The sequence below is a fragment of the Pyrgilauda ruficollis genome, unplaced genomic scaffold (genome assembly GCF_017590135.1).
Source record: "Pyrgilauda ruficollis isolate IOZ18807 unplaced genomic scaffold, ASM1759013v1 scaffold119, whole genome shotgun sequence".
NCBI classification, from domain to species: Eukaryota; Metazoa; Chordata; class Aves; order Passeriformes; family Passeridae; genus Pyrgilauda; species Pyrgilauda ruficollis.
This window is the reverse complement of record NW_024510210.1, coordinates 941,650-963,184: the sequence shown is the minus strand read 5'-3', so window position 1 is coordinate 963,184 and position 21,535 is coordinate 941,650. Positions and strand designations below refer to the sequence as shown.

Genomic DNA, 21,535 nt, shown 5'->3' with positions numbered 1-21,535 from the left:
GACCGTAGGTTGTTCTGGTTAGCTCTGGAATGGTAAAGGACACGACAACCCCATTCCCATTGGATCTTCCCTGTTTTCTTTTACCCGGCTTTGTTTCCCTTGCACTTTTCCAGAAGCAGCACGAGGGCAGGTTTATTTCTCATTTAAGAATCCATTTAATGCCATGCCTTGGGTGCACAGACATACTGCTATTTCTTCATCTGAACTGACCAGTTCGACTTTGTTTGCCTCCTTTTCTATTTCTTCGCAGAAAGAATTGTTTAGCGTTGGAAGGGGCTGCCCGCGGGGTCACTGTCGCTGGAGGTGTTTAAGGAAAGGCTGGACACGGCACTAGTGCCACGGGCTGTTTGACACGGTGGTGTCCGGTCACAGTTTGACCTCAGTGATCTCAGAGGTTTTTCCCAACCCAATCCATCCTGGGAAACCAGGAATCCGGCTCCTGGGGCAGCCTGACCCGCCCGCCCTGAGGGCGTAGCGGAGCTCCCTGTCCTGCCCGGGCCCAGCGCCGCCCTGCCCCAGGCGGCACCGGGAGGAGCAACGGGGAGGCGGAACCCGAGGAAGGATCAGGAGGCGGAACCGGGAGGAGGAACTCGAGGAAGGATCAGGCGGGATCTGCGCGGCCGGGGCTGAGCGGGCCCGGTGCGGCGGGAGCTGCGGCGAGGCCGCCATGGAGACGTTTGCGGTGAGGGCCGCGCTGAGGCTGCGGCTGGGGCTGGGGCTGAGGCGGGCCGTGCCCTCACCGCCGCCATGCCCTCACCGCCGCTGTACTCTCACCGCCTGCCCTTCTTCTCCTCCCAGGGAGCGCCTGTGGCCATCGCCGTGGCCGTGGTGGCGGCGTCCGCGCTGCTGCTGCTGCTGCTCCGAGGGACGGCGCGGAGGCCGAGCAGCCCCGTCACCCTGCAGGACCCGCAGGCCAAGTACCCGCTGCGGCTGCTGGACAAGGAGGTGCCCGGGGCTCTGGGGACATGGGGCATCGGGGCTCCGAGGGCAGTAGGTGCGCTGGCCTGGCAGGCTCTTGGCCCTGAGCTACCCCAGGGATCGAATCCCCAGAGCAGGGCACGGAGCCCTCCAGAATGGCCGTGCCCCCGCAGCCACGCTGTGGTGCTCCCGGGGTAGAGCGGGGTGTGTAAAAGCGTTTGTGGCACAGTGCGAGCTGTTTGTTGTTTCCCGATGCTTTGCATGTTGAAGTGCCGGCTGAGTTCCTCCCTCGATTCCTGTCCTGGGTGCACCTTGAGAAGCAAGCCCGGCAGCCGAGCTTCTGCACGGCTGTGTTGCCTGATCTTGGGCCGCAAGCATGCAATGTGCTCGCTGGCCTTGGGCACAGGGTTTCCTGGTTTTATCTGTGCAAAGATGCTGTAGGGATTGTGCAGGCAGGCAAAAGTCACTCCTTGTGGACGTAAGGAGCAGAAGACTGCTTCTGAAATTCCTGGTTATTTCAACTTTGTTTTTCAAAGCAGTTTCTGTGTCCTTTTCCAGCATTTGGCTTGCATGCTAACAAAGAGCAGGCTTGCTGAAGCATATTGTGTTGAGTAGAGTTCGAAATTCAACTGTAGTGGTGATGCTGACCTCATTCTAACTTTGGTTTTTTAGGAAATCAGTCACGATACTAAGAAATTCAGGTTTGGGCTACCCTCAACGAATCATATTTTAGGATTACCTGTGGGTAAGTTCTGTAAACAATTGCATGTATTTCTGGTTTCTCACAGTTCTTGGACCCGTGACTGAATTTAAGGCTCAGCAAAGCAAGGGGTTGAAAGCTGCATCTGAATGCTCCTGTCTCAGAGAGAAATGTTTATATACCAGGTTTCCCAGAAGGTGGTATTTCTGATCTTTTGTGAGTGCTTTGTCTAGTTGTATGGTGTAGGTTAGAAATGGAGCAGTGAGACTGAACTGAGCCTGATGGAATTTGTCACCAGTCAGGTTATAGGCAAGAATGGTGTCTGTCAAAGCTTTTTTATGTTTCTTATTTGCATTCTACTTCCATCTGGTCCCCTCAGTCTATTGGCAATTGCCCTCACGGTTTTGGCAAATACAGTCACACTTGTAAAGGAGAAAGGGGACAACTCTGCTGCCTGGGAAGATGCTGAAATATTCAGAGCCTTTCCTGTGCATGCCTTTGAATTACACACATTTCCATGCAACTTTGTCTGGAGCTGCACGAATTTCAGCCTAGGATTGCCCTTCTTTCCTGTGCCCCGGAACACTGATAGCACTGAACCTTGGACCTTGAATCAGTGAAAATCAGTGTGCAGGGGAAAGTCTCTCTCTGATCTGCAGATGTGGCTCTGTTTGTTCTGCACTGTTTGGCAGCTCCCTGTGCTGTATGGCAGGTGTCAGGGTCATCCCATTCCATCTGTGAGCATGTCCTTGCATGCTGCCTGTTTTTCTCCAACCTTTCTTCTGGCCTGTATGGGACAGAGTAATGGAATTAACTAGACAAACAGTAAACCAACTGAGATGTGCCCTGCAGTGCATGTGTTTATCCAGGTTCATTCTTAAGAATTTAGGAATAAGATTCTGAAACTATATTGCTTCCTGGAAGATTCCTGCTCTGTGCTGAAAAAGGAGAAGAAATGGAATGTTTCATGCAGCATTTATATGGCAAGGATTTTCTCTGCCATTGCACGTGTAGCAGGTTACAATGCCTGCCTTTCTCTCTTGTCCTCCAGGGATGAAAATGATAATCAGATTGTAACTCTCTCTCCCCAGGCCAACATGTTTACCTTTCTGCAAAAATTGATGGGAATCTGGTGGTTCGAGCCTATACCCCAGTTTCCAGTGATGAGACAAGAGGTTATGTTGATTTAATTATAAAGGTAAATTTTGGTTTCCTTTAATAGAGATAAGTTGCTAACTGGAAGGAGGGCAGGCACTTCATTTTAGTGAAATAGTTTGTTTTGATTTAGTCATCAAATTTCATTGTCTTTCATTCAAATTTCATTAAATTTCATTTTCATCTAATCTCATATTTTTCAAATAGGGTGACTGCATGGCAAACAACTCATTGCCCTTGGATAGTAAGTTGTATCCTGTGTGTCTGCTGTGTGGCACTGAGGGATGGCAGAGGAAGAGTAGAGGGAGGAGAGAGTCATCTCCCTGGCAATACTTTAGGAATTTCCCTAATATCTTTTACTTAACAGTGCATGGATACTGATCTCTCTCCCTCTAGATGCCTCAGCTGTTGCTAATGCTTAATGCAAACAGCTCTAAGCAGAAAACAAGTCACACAAGGGAAATCCTTTAAGCTAGGAGATGCAGGATTATCTGATCCCAGGACTTCTGGATTTCCTATTACTTTTCTATGATAGAGTTTGTCCTTAAAATCCAAAAAGGCAAAAATCCACGCTTTTTAAAAATTATTTTTTGCATGTTCTGTTCTTCATGTTACAAGGGTGGTGAATTGTTATGAGCTGTGTAGTGCTTCTTATGTGCTTTGAAAGCTGAAAAAGCTGTTCTGTGGCTGAGTAGGAAAGGTTTAGAAGGAAAAGATGCAGCAATGCTCTTTTCAGAAGGAACAGCTACAAAAATGGGGTGACATAGGGCAATAGTGAAATGAGGGCAGCAGTACATAATCTGCCTGCCACCCATCCCTGTTATCCTGGCTGTGTGCAGGGAGCAGAGGGATGTGTGCCCAATAGCACATTTCACTTATTTTGGCTGTTTCCTGTTGCAAGGCTTAAGAGATGACTGAGAGCAAAAAATTGCCTGGATTTCTTTCTCAAGTGTTGAATTTCAGACCTGCACAATTGTGTTCTGCAGATACTGTCTGCAGGAAAGTTAGTGGTTGATAATATGCAAATGATTGTTCTTACAGGTCTACTACAAAAATGTGAACCCCAAGTTTCCAGAAGGTGGGAAGATGTCCCAGTATCTAGATAACATGAAGATTGGAGACACCATTGATTTCAGAGGGCCAAATGGACTCCTGGTCTATAAGGGGGCAGGTACTGTGACACACAAAGGTGGGAGATCAAAGGGGAAGTATTGGTTATTTTCAGAGGTGTTTTATTAGACTTGACAGCTATAGAGAATCTTTTTTTTTTTTTTTCTTTAAGTGGAAAAGAGGAAAAACCACCTTTCCTAGACTTGACCATGAGCCTGTCAGAGTTGATATGATGGGAAAGGGTACTTTGTGTATGGAGTAACTGATGAGTGTCTCACTCCTGGGACTATAACACTGAAAAAAATTGCTATTGCATTGTATGACTGGGAAGACTGCACTGGAAATAAAATACCTCAGCTATACCTATGGAGGGAGATGCTCCAGATGCTTCTTAAGCAAGTGAGATTGTTGCTTAAAATGTCCTCTGAGAATCTCAGTGCTGTTATTGAATAACCAGCTGACTGAGAGCCAGCTCCATTTCATCATAACACCAGGTCTGAGTTGACTGTGAGGAAATAAGCTCAGAGAAGTAATCCTCTTGTAGGATACAAGTGAAAGACTTTGCACTGATCGTGCCAGAGAGGAGCTGTGCACTTAAGTCTCACCTCAGAATGCTCAGCACTTCTCTGGATGCTGACCTCTCTCCTGATGATTCTATCACAGCAGAAGGGAGGGATTTCCAGAAAATTTGTTTTTATTAATTGATCACCTGTGATAATTTATTCCCATGAAATTTGTGTCCATGTTTGTTTGGAATATTTCTTCTAGGTACCTTTCTTATCAAGCCTAATAAGAAGTCTGAAGCAGAGAAAAAGTTTGCAAAGCACCTCGGGATGATAGCTGGAGGAACAGGTAAAACTAATCCCCCATGTGGGGTGTCTAAGAGAATGAAAATGTTCCGTGGATATTTGTGAGGACTGTCATTGTAGCAGAGTATATACACCTGCATTTCTTTTCATTGATTTCTTTTCATGGTGGCAACACTGAAGCAATTCCAGTGGTTTGAGCTCAGTCCTGGGGAGTGGCAGCCTGAGGGTTTGAATCCTAATTTACCTTATGACCTCAGAGAACTCACTTCATCGGTGACAAAAAGTATTTTAAGAACATGTCTTGAGGGGTAAAATTATGTGATGGAGAATCCCGAAGAGAAAAGCCCTGCATACAAGAATTGTAGGTTTGTTTTGGAGCTGTTTGTCATAATGGAAACCCCCAATCTCTGCACACCATGTGGATTAGAAATCCAGAGGTGTGTAACCCTGTGCAGACTGAGATCCTGTTGAAGACTGAAGAGAAGCAGCATTAATAGTGAAACTGTAGCCATGGAAAGAAATAACCACTTTAACCCTTTTGGTTTTTAACAGGAATAACTCCTATGTTGCAGCTGATCCGTCAGATCACAAATGATCCTAAGGACTCCACAAAATGTTACCTCCTTTTTGCTAATCAGGTGAGTATTCTGACCCATCTGATTGTTCTTCTTTAATAGCCCACTTGGTTTTGCTGGCCTCTGAGCTTTTTAAACTGATGGCCCATGTTTCATACTCTTTCACACTTAGCTGTCTCCTCATGGTTTCACTGAATTCCTATGTTAGGGAGCAAATACTGCAGCCAGATCCTGATCCCTCTGCTCATCTTAGTCCTTCACTGATTTCAAGGAAACAGGAATTGTTTCCATTAATCTGTTTGTACAGCTAACCTTCACCATGCTGGTCCAGGGACATTTGCCAGGGCCAAATTTGCCAGGATCAGGGACAAATCCAGCTCATTGTGATTTTTAGCCTGGATTAAAAAGTTATTCCAATTGCCATCATTAGGCCTGTGTTTAGGTGGCTGCTAAGTCTCACAGTTTGTTGTTCTTTACAGAAGCCTATAAAGATAATAGCTATCATGGAAGGGGCAAATTACTTATTACTTTCTTGATTTGCATAATTTTTATCATTGCATTTGTTGTGGATGGCAGATGAGCTCCCCTCAAAGGGCTCCTGGGATGGTTTGGAGCTAACCAGCACTCTCATTTTGCAGACAGAAAATGATATATTGCTGAGAACTGAGCTAGAAGACATTGCCAAGAGGCACCCTGAGCAGTTTGTGCTGTGGTACACCCTGGACAGACCTCCAAAAGGTAAGGACCCGTGGAAATGCCTTTGCTTATCCCTGTCAGAGCTTCACTCAAGGGGACAACAGAGTAATGCCAAGTGTTCTTGTCTTACACTTTGAAACTCCTCAGAAACAAACCTTACCCCCCACACCCTGTTTTAAAAAGGGATCTAAGCCAGTTGGGCCTTAAAAATTGGGAACTCATAATTAACTCCATTTGGGTCACATCTGTTATCTAATGCATCTTTTCATGTATTCCAGTTTTTGGGGGTTTCATCAAAAGTTCAGCTCTGTTTTGGGCTATCTCCTAAATCAGGTTATGTTAGCATGTTGTTGGCACTAAATTGTTTAACACCTGTAAGTAGTATGTGCACATCTTTGTTTTGCAGCAGCTCCAGATTAGATTCTGGTGAAACAGAGCTGTGTGTGTATGGATTGAGCATCATTTTCTTCCTTGGCTCACTTCAAGAGGCAGATAGATGCATTCAATAATACTACTGCTTGAAATAGTTCAGCATTTCTTTCCTCTTTTAATTTGTTTTCTCTTATCACTAAATGACATGGCAGAGCTTTTGTTGACACCAAACTATGTCACCTCACCACCCATCTCAAAAAAAAAAAAGTACAGGTCTCAATACCCCTCCCTGCCACTGGGTGACCCCTCTTCACTGGAAAAACTGATTCACTCTTCCTTTTTATTCCTATCTGCTCATTTCTTTTAAGTTTTATAATTTATTGTTTTAAGACCTCCATGTCTTATCAACTAAATCCTTGTTGTCTACATGCTTGTTATCCCTTTGGAAGGGGATCACTAGGTTTGAGCTGAGTGAGAAATTTAACCCTCTCCTGGCTTGCAGTGATGGTGCCACAACTTGAGTCTTCTGCTACTTAATGAGGTTTAAAAAGGTTTCAGCTTGTACAGAGATTCAAAGTAATTGAATTCATTTCTTTGTTGCAGACTGGAAGTACAGCTCTGGCTTTGTCACTGCAGACATGCTGAAAGCCCACCTGCCTCCTCCTGGCAGCGAGACCCTCATTCTCATGTGTGGGCCACCACCAATGATTCAGTTTGCCTGTCAGCCCAACCTGGACAAGCTTGGCTATCCCAAGAGCAGTACATTTGCTTACTGACACTGATGTCACCTGATACCTTTTTTGGAAGTACTGCATATTTTTCTACAGGAACAGTTGATGTGCAACTGTGCAGCAATTGTATGTGTGTGTGTTTTTTAACACCTTGATGTAATTTCTGTGGTTTATAACTTCATAATTACCTTGTGTGTTTTAATACTAAGAAGTTGAGAAATCGTCTTAAATTTTGTGGGAGTTACTTAGTCTTACCTCTGCAATTAGTATTTTTATACTAATTAATTCTGAGGGGAAAAAAATAAAGATGAATGGTCATCCACATGGATTTGTGTTAAATCATTCCACAGTCAATAAAAGAGAGAGGAACATTCAGAATTTATTCATAACAGTCAAAAAATAAGCACTTACACCAGTGTTATGCTAATTAGGATTTCTTACTACTTATATTTAACAGACTCAACTGTTCTGTGGATTGACTATTCACAGCCAAGTTAGCACAACAACACACTGAGTTGTAAATACAGCATTGAAAGAAAACAGGAAAGATTGTGTTTGGAATATCCCAGGGCAGCTGGAGCAGCCAGTCCCATTTGCAGTGCTGTAATAAGTCTGTTGGCTAATTGACCTGACAAAGTATTTCAAATGCCCATGCTACCTGAGCTAGCACTGACTGCATTGCCACACTGGTACATTTAATACCTTTTATTAAACATTAGTAGTTTGCTGATGAATTGACTGATTTCTCACTCTTCTGCATTTACCTTTTTTTCAGTTTGCACTGATTGAAAAGAACTTGTCTTGATTTTACCACTGTGGACAATCAAATGACGTGCTTATCTTCTTACACCTTACACAGTGCAAGGTCTGTCATGAGAGACTGATGAAGTGAGGATCAGGGTAGATCATCTGTAAAAAGCACCCCAGGTAGTTCTCAAAGAGCCCTTGCTGCATCCTGTGGCCAGCCCTGGAGCTTTCCTCTTTCTTTGGGAGGGTTGTGGCTGGCAGTGACCTGCCCTCAGGCTATATTGGAATCTAAAGCAACACTTGCAGCCAGCAAGGAGAGAGTCATGCAAACCAGCCCTGTACAAAGTACTTTTCTTTACAGTTCAGGAGATTTTTTTTTTTTTTCTGGCATTTATCTGTTTACTAAGAGAGCTTGTTAATAGCTCATTAATACAGGAAATGTACATGTAAACAAATGCCACAAGTAATTGGTGCTGTAAAGGTGACAGCTTCACCCTCAGCCCCTCAAAAAGTGAGAGGCCATATTTCCCTCTGATGCAATCCTGTGTAGCCCAGTACAGCAGTAACAGATTTATTTTGTCAGGTGTTTTAAAGAAATAAATCTTTGTTTTTATTCTGGAACTTCCCTGGTAGTCTCAGAGTTACAATTTCCTGCTGCAGTTGTTTTTGCCTTAGGTAAAGATTTGTGAACATGGCAGCTTGTCATCCTAATATAAGCAAGGGCTGGATGGACAGTACTGTGTTCCATTCTTCCCATCCTACAGTGCACTGACTTGGATAAAGAGAGGGCAGGACAGGAGCCAGTGAAAGGGAGGAAAGATTGAAATAATTTCTGGGGACTAGTCTGGCAGGACCACAGGAGTGGTGAGTGAGCCATTACTGCTGCTCTCACCAGCTGATTTCCAGGTAGCTCTCATTAGCCCCCATGGTACCATTATGTAGTAATGATTCCTGCACTACAAGTTAATTATAAAAATAAAAAAATTACAAAAGGTCTTTCACATAACAGTACATCAACATAGCATGTAAAAGTCATCTGAATAAAAGGACAAAGCATTGCCAGTCTTGGCTTTCCAGACTCTGGGTATGAGTCCCACTCCTCTCCCAACTCCTGTTTCCTATTACATGATGTGGGCAAACAGCACAGAGGAGAGTTACCTGTTAGGTGTGGCTACACTGACAGTAGGAAATGCTACGTGGGAGGTGGCAGTGGCAGAAAAGAGGTAAAGCTTTCCTGCTCCACGGCATCCAGCTGCTCCTGGCCACTCCTGCAGGCCCGAGGTGCAAGCAGTGATCTTGGTCCTGCTGAAGCATCATCTCCAGTCTTCAAAGGTCGGTGTTAAAAACCTGCTGTCATTCAGCATTTCATCCTGGCTCAGCAGTGTCTGAAAGAGCAAGATGGGAAGGGCTGAGGGTGTTTGGTGAGAGGTCTGTGCTCCCAGAGACCCAGCTCACAACACAAGGGGTGGGAGCCACACACAAAGGGAATTTCTTCAATACACCTTTAAGTAAACTTTTTTGCTTGGGGAAATTTTTAGCGATTTTGTGTCTGGCATGCAACTCAACTGTATTTCATAATTCTTCATTATGTCTTCCAGTCACTTATTTTTATTATTTAATATATTGGCTTTGTGGAATGAAGAAGCAAAAGTGAGGTGTTTGGTCTTGCACAGAGTTATAGCTCATGTAAATTTTCAAAAGTCTGTACCTCATTCTTAGCTGCTGTGACTGAGGTGGTGGTTACCTGCAAAATCTTTGAAGAATTGCTTTCATTTAAGGAGATGAATATCAGTCATTTTGTCAAAGAGACATCAGAGTTCATGAAAACTTAGGCCTAAATGAAGCTGAATTTCTAGAGCAATTTAAAAAAAGGGCTTTGGGTTTTTTTTTGGGTTTTTTTTTTTTTTGGCTGAATGTTCCAATAGGCTGTAAAGAGATACTTCACAAGAACAGAGACCCACTTACTCTTCATTACCACTAGCAATGACCAACTTTCAGTGAGTTTTAGCAGAGCACATGGGTGACTGGAACAAGAGAGGAACGAGTACGTACCGTGAGGTGGGTTATGCCTTGGGAAAGTGCCCCTATTTGCATTACTGTGCCTTCTGAGTGTTCCATCTGTAAAAGCAGTCAGCAACTAGTTCAAATCAGACAGCATGTGCAATTTTATTCACTCTACATGCAGCTTTGGGAGGGATCTGTGCCTGGACAAATGAAGCTGGGGTAAGTTGAAAAGCTCCTTTAGAAAAATGCCTCTGTGCTACAAGGTATGTGAAAATGCATTTAATGATAGGAAGAGTGGATCCTGATTAAGAGAGATTGATTCCATGAAACTTGGTCTCTAATTCACAGAAAAAAAAAAAAAAGCTTAACTGATATTATCAAGGAGAAGTAATATTTTCTGAATGGTCTGACACTACTCATTTCTGGTAAGCTTTCACAGGCAAGAAATCCTACCTCTTTTTACACAGAAATGTCACCAGTTCTAGGGCATTGTGATTTCCTGTGTGGGCCACATGCTCAGGTGTCATGCTTAATAGACAGACCATGCTCCTAGAGAAAAATCCAGTCTTTCTGTCACGCTGGAACAACTGCACAGTGCAAGTTCTTGGCTCAAAGTTAATGCATTCCCTCACAACTCTGAGCTGAGCAAGTGGACATCCACACTCACAGTCAGGGTTCCTCCCTGTTTAGGAGCAGTACATTGAAGAAAACCATGGTTAGCCAGTGAACACAAATGAGATGTTAGATGCACTGAACCATGCAAATGAAAAAATTACCTTCACAGTTAGTCTTTTCAATGTTGTGACCATTCTCTTATCAGGCTTAAACTGTTTTTATGTCAGTGGAGAAAGGCCAGTTTACTCCAGCTGCCTCTGTGTGGCTCTTGTGTGCTGCTGAAGTTCACACAAGGCTCCAGGAGCGCTCCGTTTTTCAGGGTTTTACATCCCTTTACACAACAGCAAAGTTGAAATAAAATTTGATGGTTTTTATCACAATTTCTTTGTATGCTGTCTAGACAGTTTCATTCACAAGTTCACTACTACATTGCAAAAGTGAATTAACTATTGGTTTATTAATAATTTGTTAATTGCTGATGCATTGTCTTCACATATATTATCTAGGCAGAACTACTCCCCACTGTACACCATGAAAAAAAATTCAGTTGGAATCTCTGATTACTGCTCGTTAAAAAATACAATCCAGTTGTACTTTAATATAACTCGATAGCTTTGTACAAGTTTGTCCAAATGAATTTATTACATTAAAAACCACCCATAAAGATAATGAAAAAAAAATAGTGTGCCATACTAAAATTATGAAAGCTGGAAGTACAAAAGTCTTATGTTTCCTGCAACCACACCCTTGACTGACAAAATACCTCAATCTTCAGAGTGTAAAGGTGTCATAGTCCTGAAAAAGGGCTTGAGGATGGATGAGTTTATTATGATGTTGATTAAAAAAACCCCAACATTCTTAGTCTGGAACCCTTTCCAGTGTCCACAGCCAATACTTTTCTCTGTGAGTTCATGCGGATGTAGCAAGAGTTTGTTATAGGGGAACATTTGGTTATTTGCAAGCTTTGGAATGCATGGAGAGGATGAGATGAGCATGGCATCAGTCTGTCTGTCCCACCTGATCCAGTTCCCTGTCAGTGAAAGGACTAAGTCCTTTGTAGCCACTGTAGTTTTTGGAAGTACCATTCGTAGCAGCAGGGCTTGTATCCATAGGACAAATGTAGTCTGTTGATTCGTCAAACTTCTTTTTCCTTAAGTTTCCAAAATGCGAAAATCCAAGTTTCTTTGGCTAAAATAAGGAATCAACACAAGTAGTTTGAGTAAAGTTCTGTAAACATTCAAAATCTTCCCCTTTTTCAATTACTGCTATACCCTGGTCATTCAAGAACGTAGATTCTGAATGAACTACACTTGTTCTCACACTGGAGTTACAGCGGATGTCAAATGTGTTTACATGATGCTCCTTCTAAGGAAAAGCAAAACAGATTGTTTGGTTGTTTTTAGGACCTGATTGAAACAGATACATAGTAAAAGGTCTGGTATATAGAATTAAGGGAAATGTAGCACTCCTATAATTCACCTCTCCCTGCCCACCTTTGTTCCTTACTTTCTTCATAATTCAGAGCAGAGAAGTCTGACACTGACATCTCCTTTTTGACAGCAGCACCTACCCGAACTTTGGCAGTGGTGGTCAGAGGTGTGTATGCTGCTGACTCCATGGTTTCTCTTTTTTCTTGTTGTGCCTCTGGCCCAATTAACACGTTAAAATTGGTGGTGAGGTGGCGGCGCAGGAGGGTCTTTTGGGGTGGGATGTTCAGCAGCATGGCCAGCGTGTCGCCGTTGAAACGAGGTTCCAGAATCTGGGAAAAGGGCAGGATGTTTATTTTTTATATAAATATTTGCAATAATAAACTACTACCGTGCTTAGCAGAGGATTTCTCACTAAGTACCTGTTCACATTAGACCTTTTATAGCTCATTCATGATACTGGGGTTTAAATGGGAAATACCTGAAAGGAGCCAAGAAAAAACGCTGAGCGTGATCAGGCAAATATGTGTTTATATTCATCATCAAACCCATCAATATATGTTTATATTTATCATCAAATCTATCAATATGTGTTTATATTTATCATCAAACCATGCATTTGTTTGGGTTGAACAAGTTTCCTTTCAGAATTTTCTGCTCTGTTCAGGGTAAAAACTTAATCTGTGTATGATTTCTACAGTTGCATTTTTGCAAAAATTCTACAGCACTAGAATCATGGTATTTCAGAACCCTGACATTACTGAGCTGCAAATAGTTCTGAATGTTTTGAATTAAAAAAATGTCATTCCTGACTGCTGTGGTTTCAGGGCGGTTATTTAGCGTGGCTCAGAGTTCTGGTACATCACTCAAAGAAACACTCAGTGATGCCTTATCAAAAAGCAACTTTTGCACTGCACAGCTGAGGTTTCCTTTTCTGTGCTGCTGTCATACACTCGTGCAGAGCTCAGCTTTGATTGCAGAAAGTGTTTTAGCTGTTCCTTTTTTATTTTGGCTTTCCTTTGTAAAATGAAGACACGTGGATCAGACAAAGAGGCTCCTTAGAAGGCCTGACCACGCTGTCACACTGCAGACGTGTTTGTTTCTTTCTGCTGGATGAACATCAGACAAAAGATGGTTCATATTACAGCCTGTCAATTTTCAAGAGTGAAATGGTAAATTCTTACGATCAGGCCCCCGTGCACTCCGCTGCCTCGAAGGTTGGGTGCGTATTCTGCCAGATCCACTGATCTGAGCCATTCCATCACCCTGTGGTTGGACCACTGCACCACGTCGGAAGGAGAGACATTGTTCTGTTGGAGGGACCACAAAAGGTGATGACACCACAGCCTGCACTGAGCGTGCACAGCTCGTATCTCAGCTCAGATAAAAACAGCCTCCCTCCTCTTCCTCCAAGGGCTTCCTCCAGTCTTCCCTGACTGAGGGATTGCTTCTCTTCAAGGCCCCTTTCAAGCAGTCTCTGATGAGATGGCAGACCCGGTCTAGTACTGATGAAACCCCATGTGTTGCATCAGGAAGTACAACAGCAGAGATTACAGATTGCAGGGATAAAAAGGGAACGGTTTGACAACAGGGTTATTGACAGTATTTCTTAGCATTAAACATGCTAAGAAAAAACTGCTGATCAGGTAAAACCTTACAGATTTTAGAAATTAGGTCAGGTGAAGAAAAATCACTCCAAATTATTCTCTTGGAAGATGAATTAACTTTTTTTCCACTATGCAAGTAACTTCTGAAGAGAAACGCATGAGATTCAACTAAAAAGTGATGTAACTGCTGCTTTAGGTGTAAGTCCCTAGAAGCAATGATTCTGTTGTATCACGGTACACTGCTGACTTTCTATCCCCTTTGGCTGGGACCAGGTAATTTGTACTTGCTTAAAGTAACTTATTTCAACATTCTTTTACCTCCTCAACTGGCCTCCTGCGCAGACAGTGGGGATTGAAGCCGTTGACGTGCAGCACATGAATGGCACATTTAATACTCAGGTGATGCAGCTGACTGGTGACTTTCAGGAAGAGAAGGTCGTTCTGTGAAGTAGAGAGAGTTTTAGGTGACACAGAACACACAGCAAAATAGATATTCTCCCCAGGAAGAAAAAGTTTAAATTTGCTGTGTAGTTTTATATAACACTACAGTAACTGTGGTTTAGGAAAGATGAAAGTTTATACTTTAAAGAGGGTTTGGGTTTTATTAGGGTGGAAGTTTGGGTGGGGTTCTGCTGTTGGTTTGTTGGGTTCTTTTTTTTAACATTGCACCATAGCAAGACCTGCCTAAAAAATGAAGGCAGGAATGTAGCCTGTTAAGGCAAATCCAGGCCTTAATTAGCCAGACTTGGGCAGAAGAATAGGAAGAAAACAGTGGCTGTGTGTTCATGGTGTGCTGTGGATGTGGTCAGAGCTGTACAAATCACTGGATTTTCTGCTGTTACTTTGCTGAATATTGTTGCTAACTTGGTGTGAAGAACAACGAGCTCCAGAGATTACATGTAAAACAAGTCATTTTACTTTTAATTGTGGTGTGCTACATGATATTGAAAGAAGGACTTTGCAGAAATTAGCCCTAACAAGTGATTTATTTTATGGACCTTAGGAACAAATTCCATGCACTAGGCAGCACAAAGGAGTTATTACTGGCACTATTTCTGTCTTGCAAAAATTCTTTAACTGCTCACATTCAAAGCACAATTTTAAAAGTTTTTGCTTATTCAGAAGTTAAAATTGGTAAAACTGAGGAAAAAGCACTGTACTTACCACAGTTAAGTACTGCAACATCCTCCCATCTACTCTGGATTCATGGAACTGGTCTTTGTACTGAGGCAAGCCAATGTCATCCAGCCACCCTGCAGACATGAGAGCAATGGGGAACCAAATCCAGATCAGTGAGAATGAAGCCCTTCTCCCCTCTTGCCTGGCCTGGCTTCCTTTGAGGCATTCAGGTGGCTCATTCTACCTGTTCCCCTCTCCTGAGGACAGCCTCTTGCCAGCAGCCTGAAAGCAATTCCCACCAGCCAGCTCTGCCCACAGCAGCCCTGTGATATTTGGCATACAACTCGTGCTGGAGCACATCTCGTGCAGCATGGAGCTCTTCCCAGACTGAGCCCACCCACTTGATTTCCTGCTGTCTGACAGAGCTCCCCATGGGAGAGCATACCACAAGCTGTACGTTTGGATGTCAAGAACAGCACAAAAATCCTCAATTCTTCTACGGGGAAACTTAGTGCTTTTGAAAAAATGTCTGGTAAGTGCTTGGACATGAATCAGGCTGCCCTCTCATAGAGGTGGGAGAAATTCCTTCCCAACCAACTCCGGGAGAGTCCAAACACTTACGTGTCACCCAGATATGATCAAGTTGTGCAGACTTCTCATCTTGTTTTGCATTTATAGCTTTAATGGCCAAAACCAATTTCTTCCTGTGCAGTGGATGCTTTATTCCCATTTCCTGCAATAAAAAACATTAACAAAAAGTTTGCCCTGCCTCTGGCTCCTTTCCTCATGTGAGGTAACTATGAAAATTGATACTGTGGATTTCAGAAAGGTAGAGCCAATGGTTTGGAGGGGCCTGGTGGGACAGAGCCAGCAGGAAGAGAGAAGCAGTGATTACCTTTTCCATGTCCTGAGGTGTGGCAGTTAACAGCGTGTGGCCCGATGTCACCCACTGCCGGGCAAAAATCACGTACTGGCCCAGGCCAAAGTCCTCCAGCCAGTTACAAACTCTTTCAGTGCTCCACTGAGCAAAGGGGGCATTGTGGTCGCTGAAAGAAAACAAGAAGCATTGGGAAAATCTTAAAGGAAAGAAGGAATGCCCCAACTGGAAAGCTCACGGTGTGCCAGAGGCAGCACAGCAGCAGATCTGTCAGGGTGCTGAGTTCTGGGGTGTCCTGGGAATTTGGCAGCCCAGCCACAACCTGTGAAAAGCTGCAGGGCAGATAAGAATTCCCCATCTTCTGTTGGAAAAGAGGGAAAAGGGAATTGCTGAATCCTCATCGTTATGCAGATGAGGAGGTAATTATTATCCTTGTTCTTTAACAAGGTGAAATTTCTGACACTCCACCCAGCAGCTGCAACCTGCAGCTGGAGGAGAGCAGGCAGGGGATGATTTTGCTGCCAGGGAAATTCGTTCCAGCTCTTGTGGAACTCCATGTGGACCAAAGTCCCCAAGAGGAGGGTTGGGCTGCTGGGCACAAGAGCACCAGGCTGTGTCAGGGGGAGGAGTTTGTGATAAATAGGTGTGATTCGTGCTGATAAAATTGAAACAGTAATCAATATGGATATAGTAATCACTATATTTTATTATAACCAAATTATACTGCCCATTTATTGAATGTATTCAATTTTATATATTTTAAACTATTTCATTTAAATCTCATTAAAATTATTGTTACATTTAATTTTGTTTGGCCTTTTATTTGTGATTGGATAATTGGGCAAGCAGAACAAGCTCTTACCTCTTCTGGCCTTTGGTGTCCTTGGATCGGGATAAGCGAGGTCCAGCTGTAGCCCGGAGACCTCCCCTGCGAAACTCCGCCAGGCCCAGGTCGTCTGCGGGGAAGTTACCTGACTGAGTTCTTCGTATTCTTGCAAGACAAGAGTGCCACGACAGGACTGTTAGCTGCTGACAGAGGATGTTTGTTCTGCATGGAAACTACAGTGACAACTAACTGTGCATCTCCCTGGAAACCGCAAATGCCAGACTCCGGAGGCAGCTGAAGGAGTTCTAGGAAATTCGGGCTGGCCCTAACTCTGGAGGAAAATAAAGGAGCTCTGCAGAGCAGCTGTAACACTTTGATCCAATTAATAATCCAGACTTGGAAATGGCTGCTGTTGCTGAAGCAGATCAAGTGGACACAGAGCAACTGTGCCCTGCTTTCTGTTCCTTCTGTTTTCCCTTATTTTTTTTTTACCTGGCGTCTTTTGTAATGAGCAAATTGCTACAATTTAATTTTTCATGGCTAATGAAACTGCTGGCATGCTAAATTAATAGCATTAAGATGACAGCAGTGCCTTATTTCTTTCACCAGCATGATGCTGTGAACACTCCCAACATTTTTTCCACCCCCCTGTGTAGATATGGACACACCTGTGCAATCCCAGAACAGCTTTCTCTCCCCAAATTTTTTAGGTTATTCTTGCTATGGATAATTGTAGATTTTTCTGGGAATTCGTTCTCAGCTGAAATGCTTTGACAGTGAATAAAAACAAAAATGACCTTACTTTCCCCAGATTTTCTTGATCCCTTTTGGATTCTTTCTGTTTTCTGGAGCCCAGGGAGATTGTGGACCTGAATCCGTTCCAGAAGAGAGAGGTGAAAGGTCATCTGAGACCACTGAGCCATCCATGTTCTCTGTTTCTCCTGGGTTAAGAACAGTATTATAGTCACATTTTATACTCATTACTGATAAAGTTGTTGTCTGGGAGGCTGATGTTTAAATGCAGGACATGATACAAAACTACAGGTACCTATAAAATTATTATTTTATTTAAAATAACCAAACATGCTCAGAAGGTGAAAAAACAGCTGGACATTTGATAAAAAAAAAATAAGAAAATAATAAAACATTGGGTAAAATAATTCTGTTATTTCAGTCTTTTCTATTGAACTACGTTATTTGAATTAATTTCAGGTCTTCTTGCCTGCTCTTAATACCTCAACTCCTCCATCAAAATCAGTGGGAATTTTTCTAAATTCAGTGAAAACAGAATGAAACCAGGAATAACTGTCACAAAAAGAAACCCCATGTGAATGCCACGCAGCAGGAGCTATTACTTCATTTCAGTACTGCACGTAAGGAGTTCAGTCTAGAGGGCCCAGCTGGGATTAGTATTTCATAGGGAAAGGGAAAGGAAAAAAACCAAAGTAAGCAGCAAACTGAGTGTTCAAGTTGCATCTTGTGTGGATACAGTACCTAGCACGGGTGCACTGACACTCCTGCCGCGATCTTCAGTCATCCCAAGAAGCAGAAAGCCAGATGGAGAAGCAAAGAAGATACAAAACACCAGCAAAATAAAGTTACAGAAGGGCAAAGTAGTTAAGCTAAGCATTAAAAGCAGGAACAAAAAGTAAAAGAAGCAGTTATGCTCGACGTGGCAGTGAATATGCAAAAGCCCCAAGAACTCTGTACAGATCATCTTAAAGAGGTAGGGATGGAAATGGATCTGTTTGAGCTTTCCTAATTATTCTTGGAAAGTTTCAGCTCTTTAAGGAAAGACTAGAGAGCTCTACGAAGCCTGCAGAGTATCTGAAATGAAGCAGTGGCTAAGATTGCATCAAATTGCTCTGAAATACAGAATTGGAGGTGGAATGAATTCACTGCACGTGCAAGAAACTAAACAACCTGCAGAAAAAAATTCTCTTAACTCAGTGTATTTAAGAAGCCATTGCTTGTTTCTAGAAAAAAGATAATTTTCCTTCTCAAGCTCACCCACCCTTGGATAATCCTGCAGTTAAAGACACTTCAGCATGGCTCATGCTTTGCCTGCAAAGTTGCCATCACAGAAAAAAAAGCTCTTTCAAAACCCCTAAACAGCCACAACCTATTGCAACCTTGAAACTGCAGCGTGCTAGCAGCTTTAGGGACCATGAGGCTTTAAAATTAACCAACCCTCACCAAAGAAAAAAAACTACAGCAAAAAAAACCCAAAAAAAAAAAAAAAAAAAAAAACCCAAAAAACAAAAACCAAAACCCACTGTAACTTTTTAAGTGCAGGAAGACTTCAGAATCACAAGGGTAACTCTTGTGCCTGAGCTCCCAAGCCCTTCAGTCCTAAAAAAATATTGGCCTTGTGCATCACTCTTAACTCCTTTTTGTCTACAAATCTGTGCTTAAGGTGCCACTGAAAAGAAATTAATTGAGGATTCCACAGGGCTGTGGCTGTGGAATGGAAATATGTTTGTAGTTTCAAAATCCATGGATGCTTTTCTGCATGCAGTAAATTAAATCTTCACTAGTGGGTCCTCCACAGCTAAGCAACCAGCAGTGCTGATAGAGGGATTTTTACCCAAAATGTTCATGTTTTTGATAGTTGTACTGTGAAGTTTCTAATGGCATTGTCAGGTGCAACAGAAAAAAAAAAAACCTCAAAATTAAAATCATCCCTCATTCTGCCACGAGCAGAATATGGGAAATTTTGGGAATATTTGGGAAAAAAGACATGAATCTTTCTGGTATTTGTTAAAAAAAAAAAATAAAAGCAAGAAGTAGTAGGACATTCCCTAAATGAACCACGTGAACATCACAGTGCATTGTTCTGGCACAGCAGACTCCATCCCATGCTATGTCCCAGCCCCTCAAACAGTCTGGATTTTCCCCCTGGGAGAGGCACAGGTACATACTCAGGCCAGGGACGCCGTTGTCATCGTTGTCACTGGTGCCACATCCCTCTGGGGAGCTGTACATCCCCTGCTCTCCGTTCTGCAGGGCTCGGGGCAGCTTTCCTGGCAGCGTTTGGTACTTGCTGCCTTTCCCCACTGGCTTACTCTGTTGTTTTTAAAAGAGGGAAAGATAAAATAAATACACAATTCAGATTGCTCACAGCATCTGCAATCTGGTACACAATGTTCTTAAAGCTGAGAAAAAAGTACGGTTCAAAATGACTCCACTCCCTGCACGTTCCTGCTTACAGACAACTCACTTTAAACCCATCCATCAGCTGACAGCTCCCCAGCCAAGACAAAGCCTTGCCTTTCCTCATCTGCTCCTCCCACTTCATCCACTCTGCATTGCTTTAAAATATTAATGTGAAATATTACCTGCTTTTGCCATAAGAATTTTTGTAGCTGTCTCCCTATACTCCATGACCCTGTCACTATTTAATTGATCTTTCCAAGGTCAACTTTGATAGCACCAAAAGTGTGTTTAGTTACTTCTCAGATCATTTTTTCCCCACCAGACTTTCTTTGTTTCTGCCTCACAATTGTATCTTGCTGGAATTCAACCTAAAAGTATTTGTACACCTCAAATTCCCACAAACATACTTCCTACCACCGTTTAATAACAGTAAAAGAATCAAAACCAAAGTGAGGGTACAGAAATTTAACTTTTGATTTAACTTTTGTAAGGACAAAAATCTCTTTGCAGAGACAAAATTGTACATGTGATTTTTTTTTTTTTTTTTTTTTTTTTTAAGAATTACAGCTAAATATAATTGCCAGTTCTATCACAGAACCTAATTTTCCTTGCACTCAAGTGACATCTGCTTGGGCACCTTGCTTCTTTTACAAGGACAGATGAAACGTTCCCATAATTCTGATAGTTCTGAGCCTAATAAGTTCCTTTTCCAGGCAAAGCACGTGTTTCACTGTAGGCAAAAGAGGTACTTTTGCCTACAGTTTTGGAAATAGATTGTTGGGATTTCTTCAGCACTGAATCTAGAGGAAAAGATGGATAAGCCAACACTCTGGGTGAAGGCTGCAGGACAGGGATGCTTTTTGAGACAAGCAGTGAACTTGACACTCCAGCTGCCATTGAATTATTAGGGGGAGAGGTGTACATCCAATATGTGTTTTGGAGTAAACCCCCACTGGTAAACGTTTCACTATCAGAATGGACGTCTCATAGGAAAACTTTGCACTGGAAATACGCAAACTATATTTAGTACAAAGGAAAGTTCAGTGTGCTCCTCTTCAGTAACCCCGTTCCAACAAAATTTTTTCAAAACATTGTCTGTGACAGGATGATACATTAAAAATGCTATGAGATAACCACTGCTTTATCTGTTCTTACTCCAAGGCCTAGAGGATTCTTTGGATACCACAACTGCAGGCCAGATTGCTCAGGTCCTCAACCCCTGCTCCTTTTTGGCAATGGCAGTAGATCCCAACTTGTACCAAAATTATTGTAAGAGTAGAGAAATTGTGTCTTACATCAGCAGTGTGTATGCTGAGAGTGAATGACCTCAGCTTCATGTAACAAGCTTCTAGATAAAAAGTAAAAAACCAAAACATTTCCCTCTCAAATCTTTACCCCCTGCGTTGTTTGTCAGCAGTGGAACTATGCAAACATTTTGAAGAGAAAAGGAATATAAAATGCAAACCAGCCATACCATCACAGCACACCACACCACATCACACCAGAGAATTGTTAGGGAAGGTTTCAGTTAATATACCTCTTGTTCTACAACAGGCTGTGCTGGTTTTCCATCTACATACTATGGAGTTTCAGGGAGGGCAATTGCAAAGTTTTGTGGAAAAAAGCAACAGACAAATGTTAGTATTAACATACATACATGGAACATCAAATGTAGTCTTATTGCTATTGAGATCGTGCTTAATGTATGGACAATATACTACAAGGACTGTTACCTCTTAATTTCTTTTCAATCTAATATTTAATACTAATTGTGTTTGTTCATTCCCCACTCTGCAAAATTCCTGTTTAAGTTCTGTTGCGATCAAAGGAATTTTGCTGTTTTCAGGTTTCTGGGTGGTCCCTTTAGAGCTGCTTTGAGTTGGGAACCCAACAGCTGTTTAACAGACCAATATGAAAACAACTGACATAAAATAATACACACAATGCTGTATGGATCCAGCTGAAACCATAAAGAGCTCTGACAGAAACCAAACGATAAAAATTCCACCACAGTTAGGTCAGGGACACCGATGTGGTTTATTATTTTATTACTATTACTGCTGGAAGCAGTGGGAATTTGAGCTTTGAGCA

The 21,535-nt window shown here is 42.6% G+C and overlaps 2 protein-coding genes across 10 annotated transcripts in view; one reads left to right on the top strand and one right to left on the bottom strand.

Moving 5' to 3' along the window:
- The first annotated feature begins 576 nt into the window (after positions 1-576).
- On the top strand, positions 577-8,203 carry LOC121363368 (NADH-cytochrome b5 reductase 2). The gene is made up of 9 exons (XM_041485639.1): positions 577-682; positions 799-945; positions 1,591-1,663; positions 2,710-2,816; positions 3,815-3,944; positions 4,652-4,735; positions 5,245-5,330; positions 5,906-6,005; positions 6,939-8,203. The coding sequence occupies exons 1-9, from the start codon at positions 668-670 to the stop codon at positions 7,109-7,111; spliced, it is 915 nt and encodes a 304-aa protein (XP_041341573.1). The 5' UTR covers positions 577-667; the 3' UTR covers positions 7,112-8,203.
- Positions 7,421-21,535, bottom strand: part of PPFIBP2 (PPFIA binding protein 2) — a 96,437-nt gene continuing 82,322 nt past the window's right edge. For 7 of the 9 annotated variants that reach the window (XM_041485560.1, XM_041485586.1, XM_041485600.1 and 4 more), the window contains 13 exons: positions 19,210-19,354; positions 17,783-17,815; positions 17,091-17,229; positions 16,325-16,453; positions 15,481-15,631; positions 15,207-15,318; positions 14,631-14,719; positions 13,785-13,907; positions 13,044-13,169; positions 12,003-12,191; positions 11,450-11,620; positions 9,866-9,931; positions 7,421-9,198 (listed from right to left, as the gene is read on the bottom strand). In XM_041485560.1, coding sequence (XP_041341494.1) covers positions 9,127-9,198; positions 9,866-9,931; positions 11,450-11,620; positions 12,003-12,191; positions 13,044-13,169; positions 13,785-13,907; positions 14,631-14,719; positions 15,207-15,318; positions 15,481-15,631; positions 16,325-16,453; positions 17,091-17,229; positions 17,783-17,815; positions 19,210-19,354 — 1,545 coding nt within the window. In that variant the 3' untranslated portion in view covers positions 7,421-9,126. Of the gene's footprint in view, positions 9,199-9,865; positions 9,932-10,593; positions 11,621-12,002; positions 12,192-13,043; positions 13,170-13,784; positions 13,908-14,630; positions 14,720-15,206; positions 15,319-15,480; positions 15,632-16,324; positions 16,454-17,090; positions 17,230-17,782; positions 17,816-19,209; positions 19,355-21,535 lie in introns of all 9 variants that reach the window. The other 2 variants (XR_005956688.1, XM_041485577.1) reach the window with 2 other exon arrangements.

Coding starts and splice junctions, on each gene's coding strand:
- LOC121363368 (XM_041485639.1), top strand. Junction 1,664..2,709: donor TATTTTAGGATTACCTGTGG/GTAAGTTCTGTA, acceptor CTCTCTCCCCAG/GCCAACATGTTTACCTTTCT. Junction 6,006..6,938: donor CCTGGACAGACCTCCAAAAG/GTAAGGACCCGT, acceptor TCTTTGTTGCAG/ACTGGAAGTACAGCTCTGGC.